The sequence below is a fragment of the Corythoichthys intestinalis genome, chromosome 15, assembly GCF_030265065.1.
Source record: "Corythoichthys intestinalis isolate RoL2023-P3 chromosome 15, ASM3026506v1, whole genome shotgun sequence".
Lineage (NCBI taxonomy): Eukaryota > Metazoa > Chordata > Actinopteri > Syngnathiformes > Syngnathidae > Corythoichthys > Corythoichthys intestinalis.
In genome coordinates this window covers 7,854,277-7,873,345 of record NC_080409.1, presented here as the reverse complement: position 1 = coordinate 7,873,345, position 19,069 = coordinate 7,854,277, and the positions used below count along the sequence as shown (strand labels likewise).

The following is a 19,069-nucleotide window of genomic DNA, read 5'->3' as shown; positions in this document are numbered from 1 at the left end:
GCATCGCGACCCTTGCTATATTACCGTGTTTCACCCATAAAATTTCCAAAAAGTCCGGCTGTTCCCATTCACAGCTGTGTCTTGACCACTTGAGTTTTTAGATTGAAACAAGGTAAGTACGCGATAATATCTCGTTAAAATCATGGTCTCTTTATTTATACTCTCTGATGCTCTCACCTGGAGGTAGGGTTTAGGGGTTTAAAATATATATTAGGGCTGTCAAATGATTAAAATTTTTAATCGAGTTAATCACAGCTTAAAAATTAATTAATCGTAATTAATCGCAATTCAAACCATCTATAAAATATGCCATATTTTTCTGTAAATTATTTTTGGAATGGAAAGATAAGACACAAGACGGATATATACTTTCAACATACTGTACATAAGTACTGTATTTGTTTATTATAACAATAAATCAACAACATGGCATTTACATTAACATTCTGTTAAAGCGATCCATGGATAGAAAGACTTGTAGTTCTTAAAAGATAAATGTTAGTACAAGTCATAGAAATTTTATATTAAAACCCCTCTTAATGTTTTCGTTTTGATAAAATTTGTAAAATTTTCAATCAAAAAATAAACTAGTAGCTCTCCATTGTTGATGTCAATAATTACACCATGCTCACTCATGGTACTAACCCATAAAATCAGTTAGACCCAAGCACCAGCAGAGGGCGCCAAACACCAAAAAACAAGTAACAAGTGCATATGACCCTGTGCTGTCATTTTAATCTGTTTGAGCGGGGCATGTGCGTTAATTGCGTCAAATAATTTAACGTGATTAATTTAAAAAAAATAATTACCGCCCGTTAACGCGATCATTTTGACAGCCCTAATGTGTATGTATATATATATATATATATATATATATATTTTTTTTTTAAATGCCCTCCTGTTCAAAAATTTTCTTCCCCCAGAAAAATTTGATTTTAAGCTTTCCAATGATGTATTACACATGCATATAGGACAATTTTGAAATTTGGCCAAATAGGGGGTCTTAGAGTGGAATTTCAAGTCACCTGAGTGTTTTCCGTCATATACTGTACATGTTTCCAACTATTTCGAATGAACATTGACAGACAAGCACATACAGGGTGACCCAAAAAAAAGTTTACACTGCCATAATACAACTTAAATGCCATGTTTATTCAGCTTGGAATTAGAATTTAATCACAAATTATACATTATTGTAAAGAACATGTACAGTACACTCTATTTCTCAATGTGTACTCCCTTAAGTGTCACAACAGCCTCCAGGCGCCTGCGGAACGTTTGACAGGTCTTCTTTATGTAGGATGCTGTCATCTTTTCCCAAGATCTAACAATGGACCTCTCCAAGGCTGCCACAGAAGTTTGTGGCTTCTTACAGGCACTGTCCTCCACAGTTGCCCATATGCTAGAATCCAGGGGATTGAGATCTGGACTCTGGGGTGGCCAGATATCACCTTGTCAATCAACTTTTTAGACCGCACAGATCGGCACTTCCAGACCCAGGTTTTTGTGAGGCTCTTCCAGTATTTTTCAGCTTCTTTTTAACTTTGTAGACTGCACATCTGGATATTCTCAGATTTGCTGCAATCTCAGTAGGTGTCAGACCGGCACACAGCAATTCAGGTACAGCTAAAGTTTTCTTCATTTTCAGCAGAAGCACAGGAATTGTAGAGACGAGAGATTACCAGCTGCATTGAGTGACCTTAATGAATCACTTAAGCATGACAACCTATTTAGATATGTTTCAATGGCTTTTAAACAAGCAGTCAACTGAGTGTAAACTTTTTTTTGGGTCACCCTGTATTGCAGTGTCTACAAGGGCAATGCCAACTTGGTGATAATACGCACTCAGCAGGAAAGCAGTACATTATTTTCAATTATTTGTATCCACCTGGATGCCACGAACTGTATGTAAAAAAAGTTGTCCGAGAGTTTAAGAGGATATTCGCTGTTAGCATTAGCATGAATGGATGCTAACGCCAACTCTATGCTAATGCTACGAGTTACCTTTAGTGTATTATGATCACTCAGCACAGACGTTAAAGGCTCTGGCCAAGATAATAAAACAAATCTCATTGTGTGTACAAGCCTACATGAAGACTGGAGATGAAACATTGGTGAGTCGGGGAGGGTGGGGTGCAGCATGTCACATGAGTGACACAAACAGACTGTTACGATGCAGGCCAACTACACATGAAATATCACATGTTGTGAACATGTGACGGAAACTATAGCGCATTTTTCTTGTGTTCTCGTCTCTTCAGATGAAAAACTGGCATTCATCTTGTTATGTTTTAGTTGCCCAAAACAGCTCGTTGGCTCGTTATTGTCTTGTCGTCTTCATGAAAAGTGTTTCGTTATCGTAATCTTTGACGAAAACAACACTGTTCGTATGAAAAGAAAAATGGCCAATTATGGAGGCATACCTTGCAACGCATCCTCTGGTCCTGGAGCTCATCGTGGTGGTCGGGTAACGGCTGAGCCAGTTGCGCTTTGAAGGCCCGCAGCTTCTCCAAAGACGCACCGATGCCTTTGTCGCAGCGCTCCCAGTCCTGGAAGCGGAGCGAGCAAATTGCAGGCTGCTGCTGGGCTCACCTCCGAGTGAGTGCTACCTTCAACGAAGCGGCGAGCTCCCTCCCGGCTTCTTCTAGGCACCCAGTGGCTCGGTTCCAGCGCCGCTGGACGTCTGTCAGCTCGGCTCGTAGCGTCGCCTCGGCCGGGCCGTCGGCCGACAGCAACAGTTGTCTGCCGGCCTCCACCGTCAGGATGTAGCTGCCTTGCTGCCGCTGCAGAACTTTCTCCTTCAGCTGGAACCGACACCAGAGTGACGGTCACTTCCTGTTTATATCACCGCACTTCTTGTTGATTTGGGGACATTTCTGGGCCATTTCCTGTTGATTTGGGGCATTGCGTGTGTTTTCTTCGGGTTCTCTGGTTTCCCCCGACATCCCAAAAACATGCATGGTAGGCTGATTGGACAGTCCAAATTATCCCTACTGTAGGTATGAGTGTGTGCACGAATGGTTGTTAGCCTCCTTGTGCCCTGCGATTGGCTGGAAACCGTTTCAGGGTGTACCCTGCCTGCTGCCCATAATTAGCAGGGATTGGCTCCAGCACCCCCGTGACCTTCGTGAGGATAAGCTGCTCGGAAAATGAATGAATATACGTTTTTGGCAAAAAAAGCTAGCGCCAGCCGCCAATTATCTTACAAGGAAATTACATGAAAATGAATGGTAAAAACAATTAGCTCAGCGACGCCATTTGGGAAACACACACCTGGACTGCGTCCAACATGGCGCGAGCCCGCTGCAGAGGAACGGCGGTCCCGGGCCGAAGACCCTCGGCCGGCGGCTCGGCGTCCAGGAGCCACTTGAGCAGCTTGTCCAGCATCTCCCGGTAGCGCCGCCATTGGCGGAGCAGGCCATCGATGATGCCGCGCCTCTGCTGAGCACGCCGCACCACACCCTGCCACTGGTTGCTCAGCAGCGCTAGCTTCAGGTTGAACTCCTTCCTGTGACGCACAAAAAAAGTCATTTCGCAGTTGACAAATGGAAAAATTCTCATGGATTTTAATGGATTGGAATTTTGGATAATTTCCTGTGGATTTTATGGCCTTTGCGGGTCACTTCCTGCTCATTGGTCACTTAGGCTAGGTTCATTCTGCAGGTCTTAATGCACAATTCCAACACGCGGTGAGCAAACGGACTCGCATGCGCAGAAGTCTCAAAACAAATCCCTACACATGCTGGCTTTACGTCATTCCAGGGTGATCGTATTTTGATTTCCAAATGAGGACACAAATAACAGACATTGATAATCCCAGATTAGTTTTATATTCAAAATTTATATTGATTGATAGAACGTGCATGACGCACACATATAACCAGGGGTTAATTTGTGCCGGATCCTGCCGGAACAAGATCCGGCACCTCTTGATTTTGGCCTCCCTGTGTTCCGGGATTTATTTGGGCAGATCCGGCACCTCTCTTGTATAGAAAATAATAATAATATAAAAACGTTTTTAAAAAATGTATTGTAATAGCCCCGAAGAAGGAGAGGAGTCGTCGATGGCTAGCTCCACTTTATTGTGGCAACAATAAGGAAACAATAGACAAAATAACAGCGGACTGCTGCTACATTCAACCGCTAGCTTTGCTTCTCGCCAGTCTCCCCCTTGCTTCCCACTACCTCACACCTCTCCAGTCCCAGCATCTCTTAAAGGGACCGTACATAGTTACGGACATTACAGTATAAAATAAAAATAATAATATGCATAAATCCATTGACAGAACAAATCCCAAGAGTTGCATGTTGATTATAAAAATTTAACGTCATTTGAAAGAGTCGGAAATTTGTTGATGCACTGAAGCTGGACTACCAAATCGCGCACCTGACATAGAAAAAAAAAAAACTTTGGAAATTTGGAGCGTCTGAGTAGCACGCAGCCTGGATCAAACGGTATTTCAACATGCCAAAAACATGGTTGCTGTCTTTTTTCAAAAAGAGTCAGAAAAGCAACAACTGGCGATGAGGGCAGCTTCAGTGATCATGCTAACTAACGGAGGAGGCATGCTAACAGCAGGAGGGTAGCGCTGCAGCAGCTAGCCAGGTTCACGGACAGCCAGCCAAGCCGGGGCAGGAGGATGCTACCGTGGCTGCAGCTGGTCCGGTTCAGCGCCACCTGGAGTGGGGGCCAGTTACAGCGCCAGTAGTCAGCCAGGTGGACCACCAACAACCGGAGCAACAGGCCAGTACCCTTATGGGAAATTCGGGTTTGGGCTGCACAATTTATAAGGCGGTGGGAACTTTGGCGCAAGAGAAGACATGGGGGGATGAAACTCGCAAAAGAATGGGTTTGTGTTATTTATTGTAATCTCAGATTTTTTAAACTGTTTTACAAGTTAAGCCTGAGTTATACTCCCGCGTTGCGCTGACGGCGCAGCGACTACGGCGTCATTCGACATTCGATAGTTCTTCTCAGCAGGAACGTGTTGCTCTGTAATTCACCGCCAAGCCACTAGAGGGGTGTGGCGTTATGTTTGTACGGTTTTGGGGCATGCTTGTTGACTTCCTTTAGTCTAGTTTAAGGGAGAAAAAGTAAACGATGCAAGATGGAACTCTTGAAAGTAAATATTCTGCTCATCAACATTGAATAAATATTGAACATACAAATGTTGAGGGGCAGGCGACGCAGAAGACGGTTTCGAGGCGATCTGGCCGACTTTTGATGCCGCACAGAGAGTTTTAGACTCGGGTGGCGAGAGCTAGCTGTGGCGGCTAGCTTCAAACTGGCGTCGAGCACTGCGTTCAAGGTCTGCAAAGGCCTCCAGCCCAATTTGTTTGCCGTGTCCTACAACCAGCCAGTGGGAAGCCATAGCAGATTTCTAGCTTCTATGGAACTTCCTAAACTGAGTTGGGAGCCTTGATTTTAACGTTATCATAAAAAGCACCGAGGCACTCTCAATCAGTGATGATGTATCGTGTGTAAACTGTTTGTTATTGAAAACTGAAGATCAAAACAAATCTTTTGACACCAAATCTGTGCTTTATTCTTCATGTACTTGAAGTGTGACACGTAAATAAGTCACAGACTCACAGCAAACATATGTACAAAATAAATGAAGCGCACCAACCAAAAATACGACATAAAGTGATAAAAAGTTGGCAGTTTTTGGCCGACTGGGTCACCGCTTCTTGTGGCCACTCGATTCTGAACACACACATCTCGGTGGTTCTTCCATTTTTTTTTTTTTCTCAATCGCCGACCTTGCCATTTGGCAATCACAATAATGTCTTGACGAGACTTGCTCTTCGATGATACTTGCGTCGGCTTGGTCCATTTTTGCGTGTAGAAAATAATGTTTGATTCTATTCTACAATGAAGGTGATCTCGCGCTGAACCGGAAACAACAGTCTGAGCTGACCAATCACAGTCCGTTTCTGCCACGTCATACGCGTCTATGCGACGCGAAGGTTAGAAAATTCGAGAGGCGCGTCAGGCTACGGCGCAGGGTCGTAACTCGGGTGTTCCTTGACGGCGCAGGTCTGACGCGGAAGTATAACCCGGCCTATAGACTGTACGTTACTCTAAGTCCCACCTGTGGTTATGTGGGCAACTTCCCGTGCTGTGCAGAGTATAGCCTAAATAATTGTAAATTGTTGTCATAACATTTATACCATGGATATTATTTGAAATTGAGGCTTGTAAGTCCCACAGCATGGCAAGTGGGGATTTGTGTGTTGTTTTCAGCACGATTTTATGGGTATGCTCCTGGAACCGGTGTCTGTCTCGTCATCCCTGCACTTTCATATGTACTTTGCGTTCCGGCATATTATGATTTACAAATTAAGCACTGCACATAAGCCGTAAGTGTGTGCGACAATTTGCCCCGACTAGGCTATGTAAGCAATACTGAAATATTGCTCATTTGGCGCACAGTAACAAACCAAGCATAATCAGGCTTATCCTTTTCTTCATTGTAGTTTTTTATGACTGTGGTCAAGCCTGTCTCCTGCGTAGTAAAAGCTGAGTTCAAACTAGGCGCTAATGAACAGCTACATCGCTGCCGTTTTGCGTGCTGCTCTCGCTCTTTGCTGACATAATTGCTGCATGAATTCTGATTTGGGAGTCGAGATTGGATTTAAATCACATACGAAAGTCACCCAGATCGGATTTGAAATGGTCCACTCCTATGAGACTTCAGACCGTCAAGTTAATGCATCACTTGAGTTGGAAAGTCAGATGCACACGAAAAAAATCGGATTCATGCATTAAGACCTGCGGTCTGAATCTAGCCTTAGTGTTGATTTCAGGTCACTTGATTTTGGGGCATTTTCAGGCTACTTTCAGTTCATTGGGAACTTCTTGTTTATTTTGGGGAATTTCAGTGACTTTTGTTGATTTCGGGTCACTTCCTGTTGGTTTTGGGGCATTTCCGACCCGCTCATGGTTCATTGGGAACTTCCTGTTGATTTCAGGGCATTTCCAGGTGACTTCCTGTTAGTTTCGAGTTATTTTCTGTTGGTTTTGGGTAGTGTTGCACCGATACCATTTTTTGGGCCCGATACCGATACCTGGCTGTGCAGTATCGGCCGATACCGATACCATTCCGATACCACTCTGTTTGCAAAAAAAAAAAAAAAAAAAAAACATATATATATATGTATGTCAGTGTGTGTGTGTGTGTGTGTGTGTGTGTGTGTGTGTGCGTATAACGGATGCAACGTTACAGTTAAGTCACGGTTCGGTACGATTTTCGATACAATTCAATACATTTAATGCTCTGAAACAGAAAATACAACTGTTATTGTTATTTTTATTTATTTATTTATTTTAAAATTTATTTATTTTTTGCTAACAAGCAAAAATAACAGCATTGTAGTGCATAATACTTATGTGCTTACTTCTTACTGATCTGAAGAAAAAATTTGTATATAAGTGCTGAGAACAATTTTTACTCTTTGTAAATTGGGTCACACTGTTGATTGCTGCAGCTCTCTTAGCAGCAATATTTAAACATCCTATTTGTGGTCCGAGTCCATCTGTAACATGTACTGAATTAACAGTATTTGCAGCTTATCTATAGTCACTGGTATGGGTTGATTTGACCTGCTTAACTTCCATTCAGTCATGGCGGTTTCTATTTAATCAATGTAGTCTATGGACTACGCGTCGCTCTGGGGTCACGCAGCTAATGGCATGGGATCTAACTAGGACGTCTAGGTTGCTGTTTGATGATATCTAGTGTGTGCGCGCGAGAGTTGGCATGGGATCTAACAAAGGACATCTAGATTGCTATTTGATGATATCTAGTGTGCGCGCTGCGCCGCTTGAGTGTTTTCTGGCCACAGAGGTCACTTCTGCTCATTGCTGCACAACACCAGCATATTACAATCGACTTTCATAAACAGGACGAGTTTGAAGTACGGCGCTCTTAATTTGCCACTCATTGTTCATCATGAAACCATGAGTTTGCTGAGTCTCCCACGGTCTTAATCTTTCTGATCCCATCGGCGCTACAACAGCAAGCGTTAGCTTACGCATGCTAATCGTTTGTGAATACCATGTTAAATGAGCAGCGTAACATCGCGGATATGCGTTGTAGTGTTCATCTGCAATATTGAAGACGAAGGTGTAAATTTCGTGTGGTAATTTCGAGACAAAGACATACAGAGGTAATGATTTGGGAAGTTAGCCCACGTGGGAGGACAGTATATTTGCTTTCAAATGATGCCAGTAGATGGTATCGGCGCCCTAAATGTTGGTACTCGTCGATACCGATACCACCAATTCGGGCCGGATCGGCGCCCCCTGCCGATACTGGTATCGGTGCAACCTTAGTTTTGGGGCATTTCAGGCTGCTTCCGGTTCATTGGGCAATTACTTGTGATTTTAGGGCATTTCCAGGTGACTTCCTGTTGATTTTGGGTTACTTTCTGTTGGTTTTGGGACATTTCCGACCCGCTTCAGGTTCATTGGGCACTTCTTGTTGATTTCAGGGCATTTCCAGGTGACTTCCTGTCAGTGTTGTCACTAACTCGTTACTAAGTAACGTGTTACTGTAATCTGATTACTTTCTTTCAGTAATGAGTAATCTAACGCGTTTATTTTTCCAAAGCAGTAATTAAAGTTAGTTTCCTGAGTGTCTGTGTGTTACTGTTTTGTTATTGCCTCATAATGTATGCAGAATGGAGAATATTGTAGTCATGTACGATGAGCATGTTGAATAGAAAATGTAAGAAAGGTTGCTTCCTGTTTTGGTCTCGAGTCACACGCGCAAAGTGTTTTGGGACTGAGAAAGGCATGTGCCAGCGCGGGTGCAGATTCGAGCTGAGTGCAGCCACCTGTTGAGATGTGCGACGGAATGCTGATCTGTGTGCGTCCATGAATGAACGTATTTTTCCTTCATTCTTAGGGTTCCAGCAATAGGTTGGAGCCGCTACATGCACGGCCGTTTCGTAGCTTTGCCGTTGCAACGGCGGGTAGTCATCGGCAAGCATTGTTTACATCATATTTGTGTTGTACATTTATGCTGTGAGGTGACCCGTTCGTTCGTTTCATGGCCAAATTGACCGCATTTTTGTACGCCTTCCTTCCGGATTGTGCGCGCGATATTTTTATAGAGATACAAGAGACAGTGAAAAATGAGTACAGTAAACTTTGGCAGTCTTTAAAGCCTTTCTTCAAGTGGCTAATATCTTACAATCCCTCTCCCTGAGATTATTAATATCATGGGAAGCAATGTGGGGAAGCAAGGTAACAATAGAGCTTTGTCTTAACACCATAAGTTATTTCCCAAAGCAGAGAAGATAGATCCATTGGTAGCAGGATACACAGTCATGGTTTTATTTCCCATAATGGTTTCACTTCCCATCATGCATTTACTAAAAGCTCAACAAATACACTAGATGGAAATATTTAGTTACAATACACAAAGTCACAAGTCTTTCTATCCATAATGGTTTCACTTCCCATCATGCATTGGGGCAAGCCTGCAGTATCATTTACTGAAAGCTCAACAAATACGCCAGATGGCAATATTTAGTTACAATACACAAAGTCACAAGTCTTTCTATCCGTGGATCCCTCTCACAGAAAGAATGCTAATAATGTAAATGCCATCTTGAGGACTTATTGTCATAATAAACAAATACAGTACGTATGTACTGTATGTTGAATGTATATATTCGTCCGAGTTTTATTCATTTTTTTCTTAATGCATTGCCAAAATGTATATGATCGGGAAAAATTATCGGGAATGATTTGAATTGAATCGGGAGTAAAAAAAAGCAATCGGATCGAGAAATATCGGGATCGGCAGATACTCAAACTAAAACGATCGGGATCGGATCAGGAGCTAAAAAACATGATTGAAACAACCCTAATTGAGATCAACTCCATCGACTAATTAAACCTCCGCTAACTTAAAGATTAAGCCTTGTGTGAAAAAATCTGATCTTCTCCTTTATATTCAATTATCAGAAAGTCAATTACATGCGATGACATATTTCTCTTGTCATTCTTACGTTGAGGCGGTAAAGGGAGGAAAAAAATGGTAAAAAGTAACTGATAAATTACTTTTAAAATAACTTAGTTACTTTGATAATAAAGTAATCAGTAATCAGTAATTACTTTTTCAAGTAATCTGTGAGAACACTCCATCCTGTTGATATTGGGTGACTTCCTTTGGGTATTGAGGGCATTTTTGGGTCGCTTTCTTGTTTGGCCAAAATTACGTTTGACGCCCCTGGTTTAAAGAACAATCCAAGCCATTAAGCCTACCTGTCATCCACTTGACCTTGTTCCAACATCTTTTGTCCGTCACTGATGATGGAGTGGAGGATCTGCTGCCGGCTGAACATCTCAGCCTGAAACAACTACGATAGCGCAAAGCTCAGATGAAAACGCTTGACATGCCCCCAGAGAACGGCGAAAGAAGCGCATACCTCATGAGCCTTCTGTTGCTCCGTCAAACTCTGGTAGTTGCCGGAGATTTCCACGGCTAGATTGTGCTCCGTTTGGACCAAGAAGTCCATCCAGGTCTCGCACTTTTCCAAGAAGGTTTGCCGCTGAAGCAGGAAGGACTGCAGTTTGCTGCGGAAAAGGAAATCAAACACATTTTTTTGGATACATACTGCTTGTGCCAGTCAGTAAGTTCAAATATGAAGTCTCAAAAGTCAAGCAGAAACACATTTTTGGTCATTTTAAAAAACTTAAATACTAGGCATTCATAATTAATTACGTTTATTTGTGTGGGGGTGCTGTTACCGCACTTACTGTTGTTATTGGGTCACTTCCTATTGAGTTTGAGGCACATCTGGGTCATTTCCTACTCTTATTGGGTTACCTGCTGTTGATTTTGTGAGGGGGGCATTTCTTAGTCACGTTCTGCTAATTTTGGGGCATTTCTCAGTCACTTCCTGTTATCAGGTTGCTTCCTGTTGATTTCAGGGCAATTGAAGTCGCTTCCTGTGAATATCGCAGCACTTCTTGTTCATTTTAGGGCACTTCCAGGTCACATCCTGTTGTTATCAAGTTACTTCCTGTTTATTTTGGGGGCATATCTTTGTCACTTGTTGTTACTATGTTATTTCCTGTTGATTTTGGGTAAGGCTGCAACAACTAATCAATGAAATCGATTAATAAATAATTGCCAACTAATTTGGTAATTGATTTTTTCCGGCAGCCAGGAGCAGTTCATTTTGGGTCCTTGTTTGTGTGCAATGTGAGGCTGCGCGCGCTCCAGTGATTTGAGCAAGAGAGAGAGAGAGAGAGTTTACTGCTGCAACTGCTGCTGTTGGGTTTCTTGAGAAATATTTCGAAGTGTCCTCAGTTAGATTGTCTTTTGTGAACTTGTTAGATCCAGTGTGCGTCCATCAGAGGTGAGTAAATGATGCCAATTTTATTGTTTGTATTAGTTTTTGATGAGACGCTTCTACTTAGCATGGAGCACCAGGCTAGTTAGCGATTTTGCTAATTAGTGTCTTAAGTGTCCATTTGTATTGTGTCTCGGAAAAACTTATTAGCACTTGAGTTATTGTTAGATCATTGACTTCATAAAATGTTGACAGGACACAGGGCGCGGGGGCGATTAATAGGAGGCCTATCTCTGTTAAAGCTGACCGAGTGGAAACACAAAGAGCTTTTTACGTTGAAATTTCTTGTGAATAAATGCTTAAATCGCTGAATTCTTTATAGAGATGGATGTAAAACAGTCTCGATTCTTGGTTAACAGCAAATAAAAATGTGTAGTTAGCATTTATTTTACATAAATATGTTATAGTACAATGCTAAGCCCCTTTCACACACTCTGAAACACCGGGAATATAGCAGTATTTAACTGTGCAGCATTTGTGCATGAAAACAATTTCCCATGTCGACTGACAAGGAGATTTCACGGGTCACGTGTATGTATCATGTCCGTGACTTTCCTGTGGAGCGGTGTGCGTGAAAGCAATGCTCTTAACAAATGGTTCAGACACATATTTCCACAAAAATAGTCTAAATATACCTATAAACTAAATTACAAATACATTGAAAAAACATTAGCTCTGACAAAAACTTAGCTTATGTTGGTCTTAACAGGGAGCACCTGGATTCAGCCATGTGAAATCAGGCAGACTAGAAGGCAGTGTATCCACCCAAATCAATAAAACTAAATGCAAACACTTTCAAAATAAAGTATTACAACGCCACTTTAATTAAACAAATACTCAAAGCAGCAAAATTTAATTCGAATCTTTTTTTTCTTATCGAATACTCGAGTTAATCCATTAATCATTGCAGCAATACTTTTGGGACAGTCACAGGTCACTTCCTGTTGATATCGGGGCACTCCTCAGTCGTTTTGGGGAGTCTATGGGTCACTTCCTGTTGATTTTGGGTCACCTGCTGTTGATTTGTTGAATTCAAAATGAATAAAGGGAGAAATAAACTCTGGTTCTGGCCCCCAATAACCAATTCTGGAATTGATTCACGAGTGCTCTATAAACTGTGCTGCTGACCTAAATCTCTCGGCAGTCTGCGCCGAGGCCGCTGTCCAGTTTCTGTTGAGGTTCTGCACGCGTTTGATCTCGCCGTCGTTGAGCGGGAGCCGGTAACCCAGTTCGTTGAGTCGCTCCAATTCCGGTGCCGCTCCGCTGAACTTCATCATCAATTCCTGCGGAGAGATATACGCCGGCATCACGTGCGTGCACGCGGGCAGGCCGACCAGTACCGGTTCAGATTTCCGGGCAAACCTCCAGCTCCCGCATGCGCTCTTGGACGAGAGTCGGGTCGGCGGAGCCATCAGGATCCCGCACCCCGAGAGCTTCCTCGGCTTCTGCCGTCCGGCCCTCTAAAGCGTTTAACTGCCGGTTGAAGGTCTCATAGTCCAGGACGCCGGTCTGGAGGGGGCGGGACAAGATTAGAAATTAAAGTTATCCATACGCATTGTTGTTTTTGGCAGCCCTTTTCGTTTTCGTCTTAGTCTTTTTGGACCAAAATAGTCCCATTTCAAAATGGGTTCTTCGTCTAGTTTTAGTCGATGATGAGGCAAAAGTTTTAGTCCAAAAATAAATAAAGGTTTCCTACAATTTGGAATGAAGTTGGACAGAAGAGCACAAAGACAATTCGGTGATGATTAGATAACAAAATGGTGTTTTCAATTCATGTCCTTCTCTTAAGCCCTGCCCCCACCTCTCTCAGGACTCAGCACCCCCACTATTCACCATTCATGTGGGGCATGTCTTACAGTCAATGAACCCCAGGAAGGCTGCCTGGCCAGACATAGTACCAGGGAAGGTACTCAGAGCATGTGCAGACCAGCTGTCCCACATCTTCTGTAGGATCTTCAATCTCTCCCTGTCCCAAGCAGTCATCCCAACCTGCCTGAAATCCGCTGCCATCATCCCGGTCCCCAAAAAGACACCAGTATCTGGCCCAAATGACTCGCGCCCTGTTGCCCTCATCCCAATAATTATGAAGTGCTTCGAGAGGCTGGTTCTCTGGCACATCAATGACAGTCTACCCCTCACAAACCGATCCACAGAAGATGCCATCACCATAGCTGTGGTGTTCCGAGTCACCTGGAACAGCAGCAGAGCTATGCCAGGATGCTCTTTGTGGAAAATAGTTCTGCATTTAACACCATCATCCCGGACATTCTCATTACAAAGCTGGAGATCCTGGGCCTCCCTTTCCTCACATGCTTCTGAATCAAGGACCTCTTGTCCAACAGACCCAGACTGTGAGACTTGGCCCTAGGCCATTTGGGGGCCCTAAGCAAAACAATGCCAAGGGGCCCATATTTTTGGCACACCATTTCGTCACAGTGTACTGTAAAACCCATACAAGCAATCAAACCCAAAAGTCCATATTTTGTATATTAATCAGATTTTGTTGCACTGCATACTTCAAACTTCTCTCCCCAAATGATTGTCAGTACCTACAGTAGATAGCGCCAAACCTTTTTCTAAAAGAGGGAAGTTAAGGAAGAACTTATTTTTTAAGCTTGAAATTAAGTATCAAAACTCACAGAAGTCAAATAAAGCAAACTGTAGTACACAAAATAGAATATAAATTAAACAATTTCCAGATTGGGAGGCCCCCTAGTGGTCAGGGGCCCTAAGCAGCTGCATAGTCTGCATATAGGCTGGGCCGGCCCTGCTTTGCCCCTACCATTCTTCCACTCGCACACTAAGCACCAGCTCACCACAGGGCTGCGTGCTGAGCCCCCTCCTGTCCTGCCTCTACACCTACGACTGCTGTCCAATCCACAGGAGCAAGCTAGTCAAGTTTGCTGATGACACCACAGTGATTGGACTAATCTCACTGGAAGATGAGGCACCCTACAGAGAGAAAGTCCACAAACTCTCAGCCTGGTGCTAGACAACAACCTGGCCCTGAACACCACCAAACCAAAGACAAGGACTTCAGGAGGAACAGTACCGACCCGCCATGTGTGTGGAGAGTGTCCACACCTTCAGGTTCTTGGGAGTCCAGATCTCAGATGACCTCGCATGGACAGCAAACATAACAGCTATCATAAAGGAATCTCAGCAGCGACTGCACTTCCTGCGAGTCTTCAGGAAGAACAAGCTGGATAGGAAGCTGCTGCTGGCCTTTTATCACTCATCCAATGAGAGCCTGCTAACATACTGCATTTCCACCTGGTACGGGAGCTGCACTGCTGCAGACAGGGAGAGGCTTCAGATGACAGTCAAGGCAGCGCAGAGGATCATTAGCTGTCCTCTCCGCTCCCTGGTGGACATCTACTCCTCCCAGTGCCTCAGCAGAGCTCTAAACATCCTCAAGGACAGCTCACATCCTGGTTTCCAGCTGTTTGATCTGCTCCCCTCTGGGAGATGCTATAGGTGTTTAAAAGCAAGAACAAACAGACTGAGGAACAGTTTCTTTGCTAAAGCCATCTCCACGCTGAACAACCATATGTAACACCACATCACCCAATGTCCAATATTCATTTACATGCAATATACTATGTGCAATACTTACTACGTGCAGTATTCAATGCCTCACTGTCAACTGCTACTATGTGCAATACTTACTACGTGCAATATTCAATGCCTCACTGTCAACTGCTACTACTTAACTTCTATTCACACATCTTCTATGTGCAATACTTATTTAGGTGCAATATTAATGTGCAATAGTCAATGCCTTCACTGTCAACTGCTGCTACTTCAGTTATTTGCACTGCTTGAACATAGGACAACCTCATACACATTTTACATTTATTTAGATTTTATACTTTATTCTTGCAAGTCACTTTTGAGATTTTTACTTGTCCTGCACTGTAAAGGGAGATGCTCCACAATTTCATTCTATAACTGTATAATGACAATAAAGGGCTATTCTATTCTATTCTATTCTATTCTATTCTATTCTATTCAACAAATTGTTATAGAATTGATATCGTTTTGATGATACAAATCATATGGTACATCGCTTTGCTGTTTATTTTATTGTTGTAACATCCTTAAACCTTTCGATTGTTTTGCTGTTAGTACCCCTTAGCTCAGGGGTGGGCAAACCGGTCCTCGAGGGCCGCAGTGGGTCCTGGTCTTTGTTCCAACTGACCCAGCACAGATAGTATAACCAATGAGGTTTCAGCAGAAATGAGAAGCACCTGACTGCAACCGACTGATTGCACTTGTAAAACAGCAGATTGGTGAAAATGTGTCCTCTTAATGGATTGCAACAAAAACCTGCACCCACTGCGGCCCTTTGTGGAATAGTTTGCCCACCTCTGCCTTAGCTCATTCACTGCCATTCGATCGAGCGAACGCCCTCCCGCTCCAAATGGATCGGACGCTACAGTATTTCCAAAATAAATCCATTTTAAAAATCTGATCTATTTTACCTGAGAGAGCTTCCGTACCTGCAGCGTGACGAGTTGTCTGTCGAGCGCTCGCTCGAGCGCAGCCAAGCGCTGAGAAAGCGCCAGGTGGTCTGACTGAACGGAGGAGGCGGTCGGCGCGTCCACCTGCCGCTTCAGCTGTTCTCCGAGCTCACGGAGAACCTGCAAGGAAGCCCGCGCCGGGACATGGGAACGGAGAAGCTCCTGTCGCGCCCGAAACAAAAAACAGAGTTTGGGACCATTCTCCTCCTTTGAAAAAACGTCTCTCCAGCGGAAAACGTCCTCACGTCGCGTCGCCGAATCCAGGCGCTCACGTGCTCGTCAGCCACATCCTCACCACACGCCATCTCGAGGAGCCGCTCGGTTTTCTCTTCCTGGAGAAGAACACTGGTGGAAATCTGCTGGCGGAGGTCCTCGTAGCTCTCCCACAGTTGCCGGAGAGCTTTGGCGCTCCTCAGACGCTCTGATATTTCGTCCAGAAGAGCGGACCATCTGAAGAGTAGGGTTGGGCATCGTTTAAATTTGAACGATTCCGGTTCTGATTCCGCGTTTCCATTCCGGTTCCAAATAATTCCAAATGAATAATCCCAAAAATTCAGGGGCAAAAAAAAAAAAAATGCATTGTTTGTATCAATTTCTTAATTCCTTGATTATAATTTACATTATATGAACTTTCAATTAACTTTGCTATGAACTTTTCACAGGGCTATTTTTAACTCGTATATAAATATCAATCTTTGAACTTGAATATGACGAAGTTTCTTTCCACAGGAGTATTCTTTCACAAAGATGTTTATTTTTCAAAAGCTCATGGAGAAAACATTTACACATACTGTATTATTTTGCCTATGTTTTAGAGTGTCTTATGCTTCAGGCATTTTTTGTATTGCATCATTTGTTTTAGGTGGTATTTCTACAAGTTAGTTATGGGCTGACATCTTGCAGATGTTAGTCTGTCCCTTGAGCTTAAGTTGACTACTTTTTAAGTTTGATTTCTTTCTAAACTGATATATTGTTCATCCGTCCGCAAGATATCACTATTGTAACTCAGGACTTTTCAGTTTTTCTTTGGTTTTGCTCTGTGCGCTTGGCTTCCCCTAGTGGTGACTTACTGGAAGCAGCAGGCAAAAGGAACTTGTTACTTGAGTTGGAAAAGAAACCTTGAGGTGTACAGACACTACACATCTCCTCTGCACTACACATCATTGGGAACCCTTGATAAACAAAATCTGTAAGTTTGCACGTTTTAACAGAGGGTCTAATATCATTTTGGTGTGTTTATTCTGTTACTTTGTTGTCATTTATGTCAAGCAAAGCACCACATTTTTGTGGTAAGCTATATTAGCCACTTCATATGATTTGCTCATAATGGAACTTTATTGCACTGTTGCAAAGAAGAGGGAGCTGAGCCGAGAGGCAAAGCTCTCCATCTACCGTTCGATTTTCGTTCTTACCCTCACCTATGGTCATGAACGATAGGTCATGACCGAAAGGACAAGATCACGGGTACAAGTGGCCGAAATGGTCTTTCTCAGGAAGGGTAGCTGGTGTCTCACATAGAGACAGGATGAGAAACGCTGCTATTCGCGAGAGGTTCAGAGTCAAGCCGCTGCTCCTTCATGTAGAAAGGAGTCATTTGAGGTGGTTCGGGCATCTGGTGCGGATGCCACCAGGGCGCCTCCCTAGGGAGGTGTTCCTCACATTTCCAGCTGGGAGAAGACCTCGGGGCAGGCCCAGAACCAGGTGGAGGGATTATATCTAGACACTGGCTTGGGAGCGCCGCAGGACCCCCCAGTCAGAGCTAGCTAGCTAGCTAGCTTGATGTGGCCAGGGAAAGGGAAGTGTGGGGATCCCTGAAAACTGCTGCCCCCGCGACATGACTCCGGATAGGTGGTTGAAGATGGATGGATGGATGGATGGATGGATGATGGAGCTAGTCTTCATGTGGCTTCTTCGTGGTTTTCAGGGCATCGAAACTTGGAATCGAAATTTAAAAATTTGAATGGTTTCGGGAGAACCGGAGTCTTAGTCCTGGATCCCATCGATGCTTGATGCCCATCCCTACTGAGGAGCATTGGAAGCCAAACCCTGAGAAGTTACTTCATATTTGTCTAAGAGCGGACCAAGGGTTCTGGTCGGCTTCTCGAATGAAGCCATCTTCAAACTTTTACAGATGTTTCCCAGTCTGCTCATCAGCGCTCGAGCAAAGTATTGACTTTTAGTATTACTGCTAGTTTTTCATCGACGAACCATTGCTAACGCTTCTCAAATGACATCATCGGTATTGGGGAGTACTAAGAAATAACGCGCCGATGCTGCGTACTATGTACTCTTTCAAGATCTAGGAGTCGCCAGTAGACGTCCAATCGTCTGGCGTCTAATCAACCTTCTGCTGTGAACTGCAATGAGTTTTTTCACTAGTAGTCCAATCCATTTGAAGCGTGAGGGAGGGTGTTCCTTCATTGGATTGAATGGAAGTTTTGTGCTATTGAAATGAATGGCGGGCTGGCGAATAGGGCTGTTGGAAATCAATGGGAAATTTGGCTCAATAGAAAGTTTTTGGCTGAACAGTACGTCTTTGGGAATCTATACAACCCTTCAATTGGATTGGACGTCTCGCGCTGTCAACGGCACCCAACGACTTCATGTGTTGGGCCAATTTGAATTCCTTTCTGGTAATTTAGGGACATTAACAGGTCACTTCCTGTTGCTAAGTCAATGGCAGATGGTGAGTAAATAGCAGATGCCTTGACACTGACAAAATAATCTTAAAAAAATCAGTTGAGAAATCATCACATCTTAACCTGATTTGAATGGCAATGGACTCTATTGACTTTGATAGGGACGTAGCCGCCCTTTCGCTCGTGGCAATGACCGCTCTTTTCATTCTTTTGCTGTGAATTCCAAGGAGTTTGTCACTTGTAGACATCCGATCCATTCGCTGCCACCCTTCCACTTGAAATGGATTGGACGTCAATTTGCGATAAACTCATCGAAATTCACAGCAGAAGGACGATTGGACGTCTATCTGATACGGGACCTTTTGAATGCGCTCCAAACCTTGCGTTGGCATCATCGAGGGCACGATGGAGGGAATCCGACACAGACGGGTGACACTCTTTCAGCAGCTGCTGCGTGACGGCAGCCAACTTCCTCAGACTGCTCTCCTGCTTCTCCAGCTCTTCTCGTAAACTCTGCGCCGACGGACGCCGGTG

The 19,069-nt window shown here is 43.7% G+C and overlaps 1 protein-coding gene across 7 annotated transcripts in view; it reads right to left on the bottom strand.

Moving 5' to 3' along the window:
* The window catches only part of syne1b (spectrin repeat containing, nuclear envelope 1b), a 264,424-nt gene that overhangs the window by 33,883 nt on the left and 211,472 nt on the right, over positions 1-19,069 (bottom strand). For all 7 annotated transcript variants that reach the window (XM_057858502.1, XM_057858499.1, XM_057858501.1 and 4 more), the window contains 10 exons: positions 18,915-19,048; positions 16,142-16,346; positions 15,876-16,058; positions 12,736-12,882; positions 12,502-12,656; positions 10,444-10,591; positions 10,280-10,374; positions 3,274-3,508; positions 2,610-2,804; positions 2,424-2,549 (listed from right to left, as the gene is read on the bottom strand). In XM_057858502.1, the coding sequence (XP_057714485.1) occupies positions 2,424-2,549; positions 2,610-2,804; positions 3,274-3,508; positions 10,280-10,374; positions 10,444-10,591; positions 12,502-12,656; positions 12,736-12,882; positions 15,876-16,058; positions 16,142-16,346; positions 18,915-19,048 (1,623 nt within the window). The remainder of the gene's footprint in view (positions 1-2,423; positions 2,550-2,609; positions 2,805-3,273; positions 3,509-10,279; positions 10,375-10,443; positions 10,592-12,501; positions 12,657-12,735; positions 12,883-15,875; positions 16,059-16,141; positions 16,347-18,914; positions 19,049-19,069) is intronic.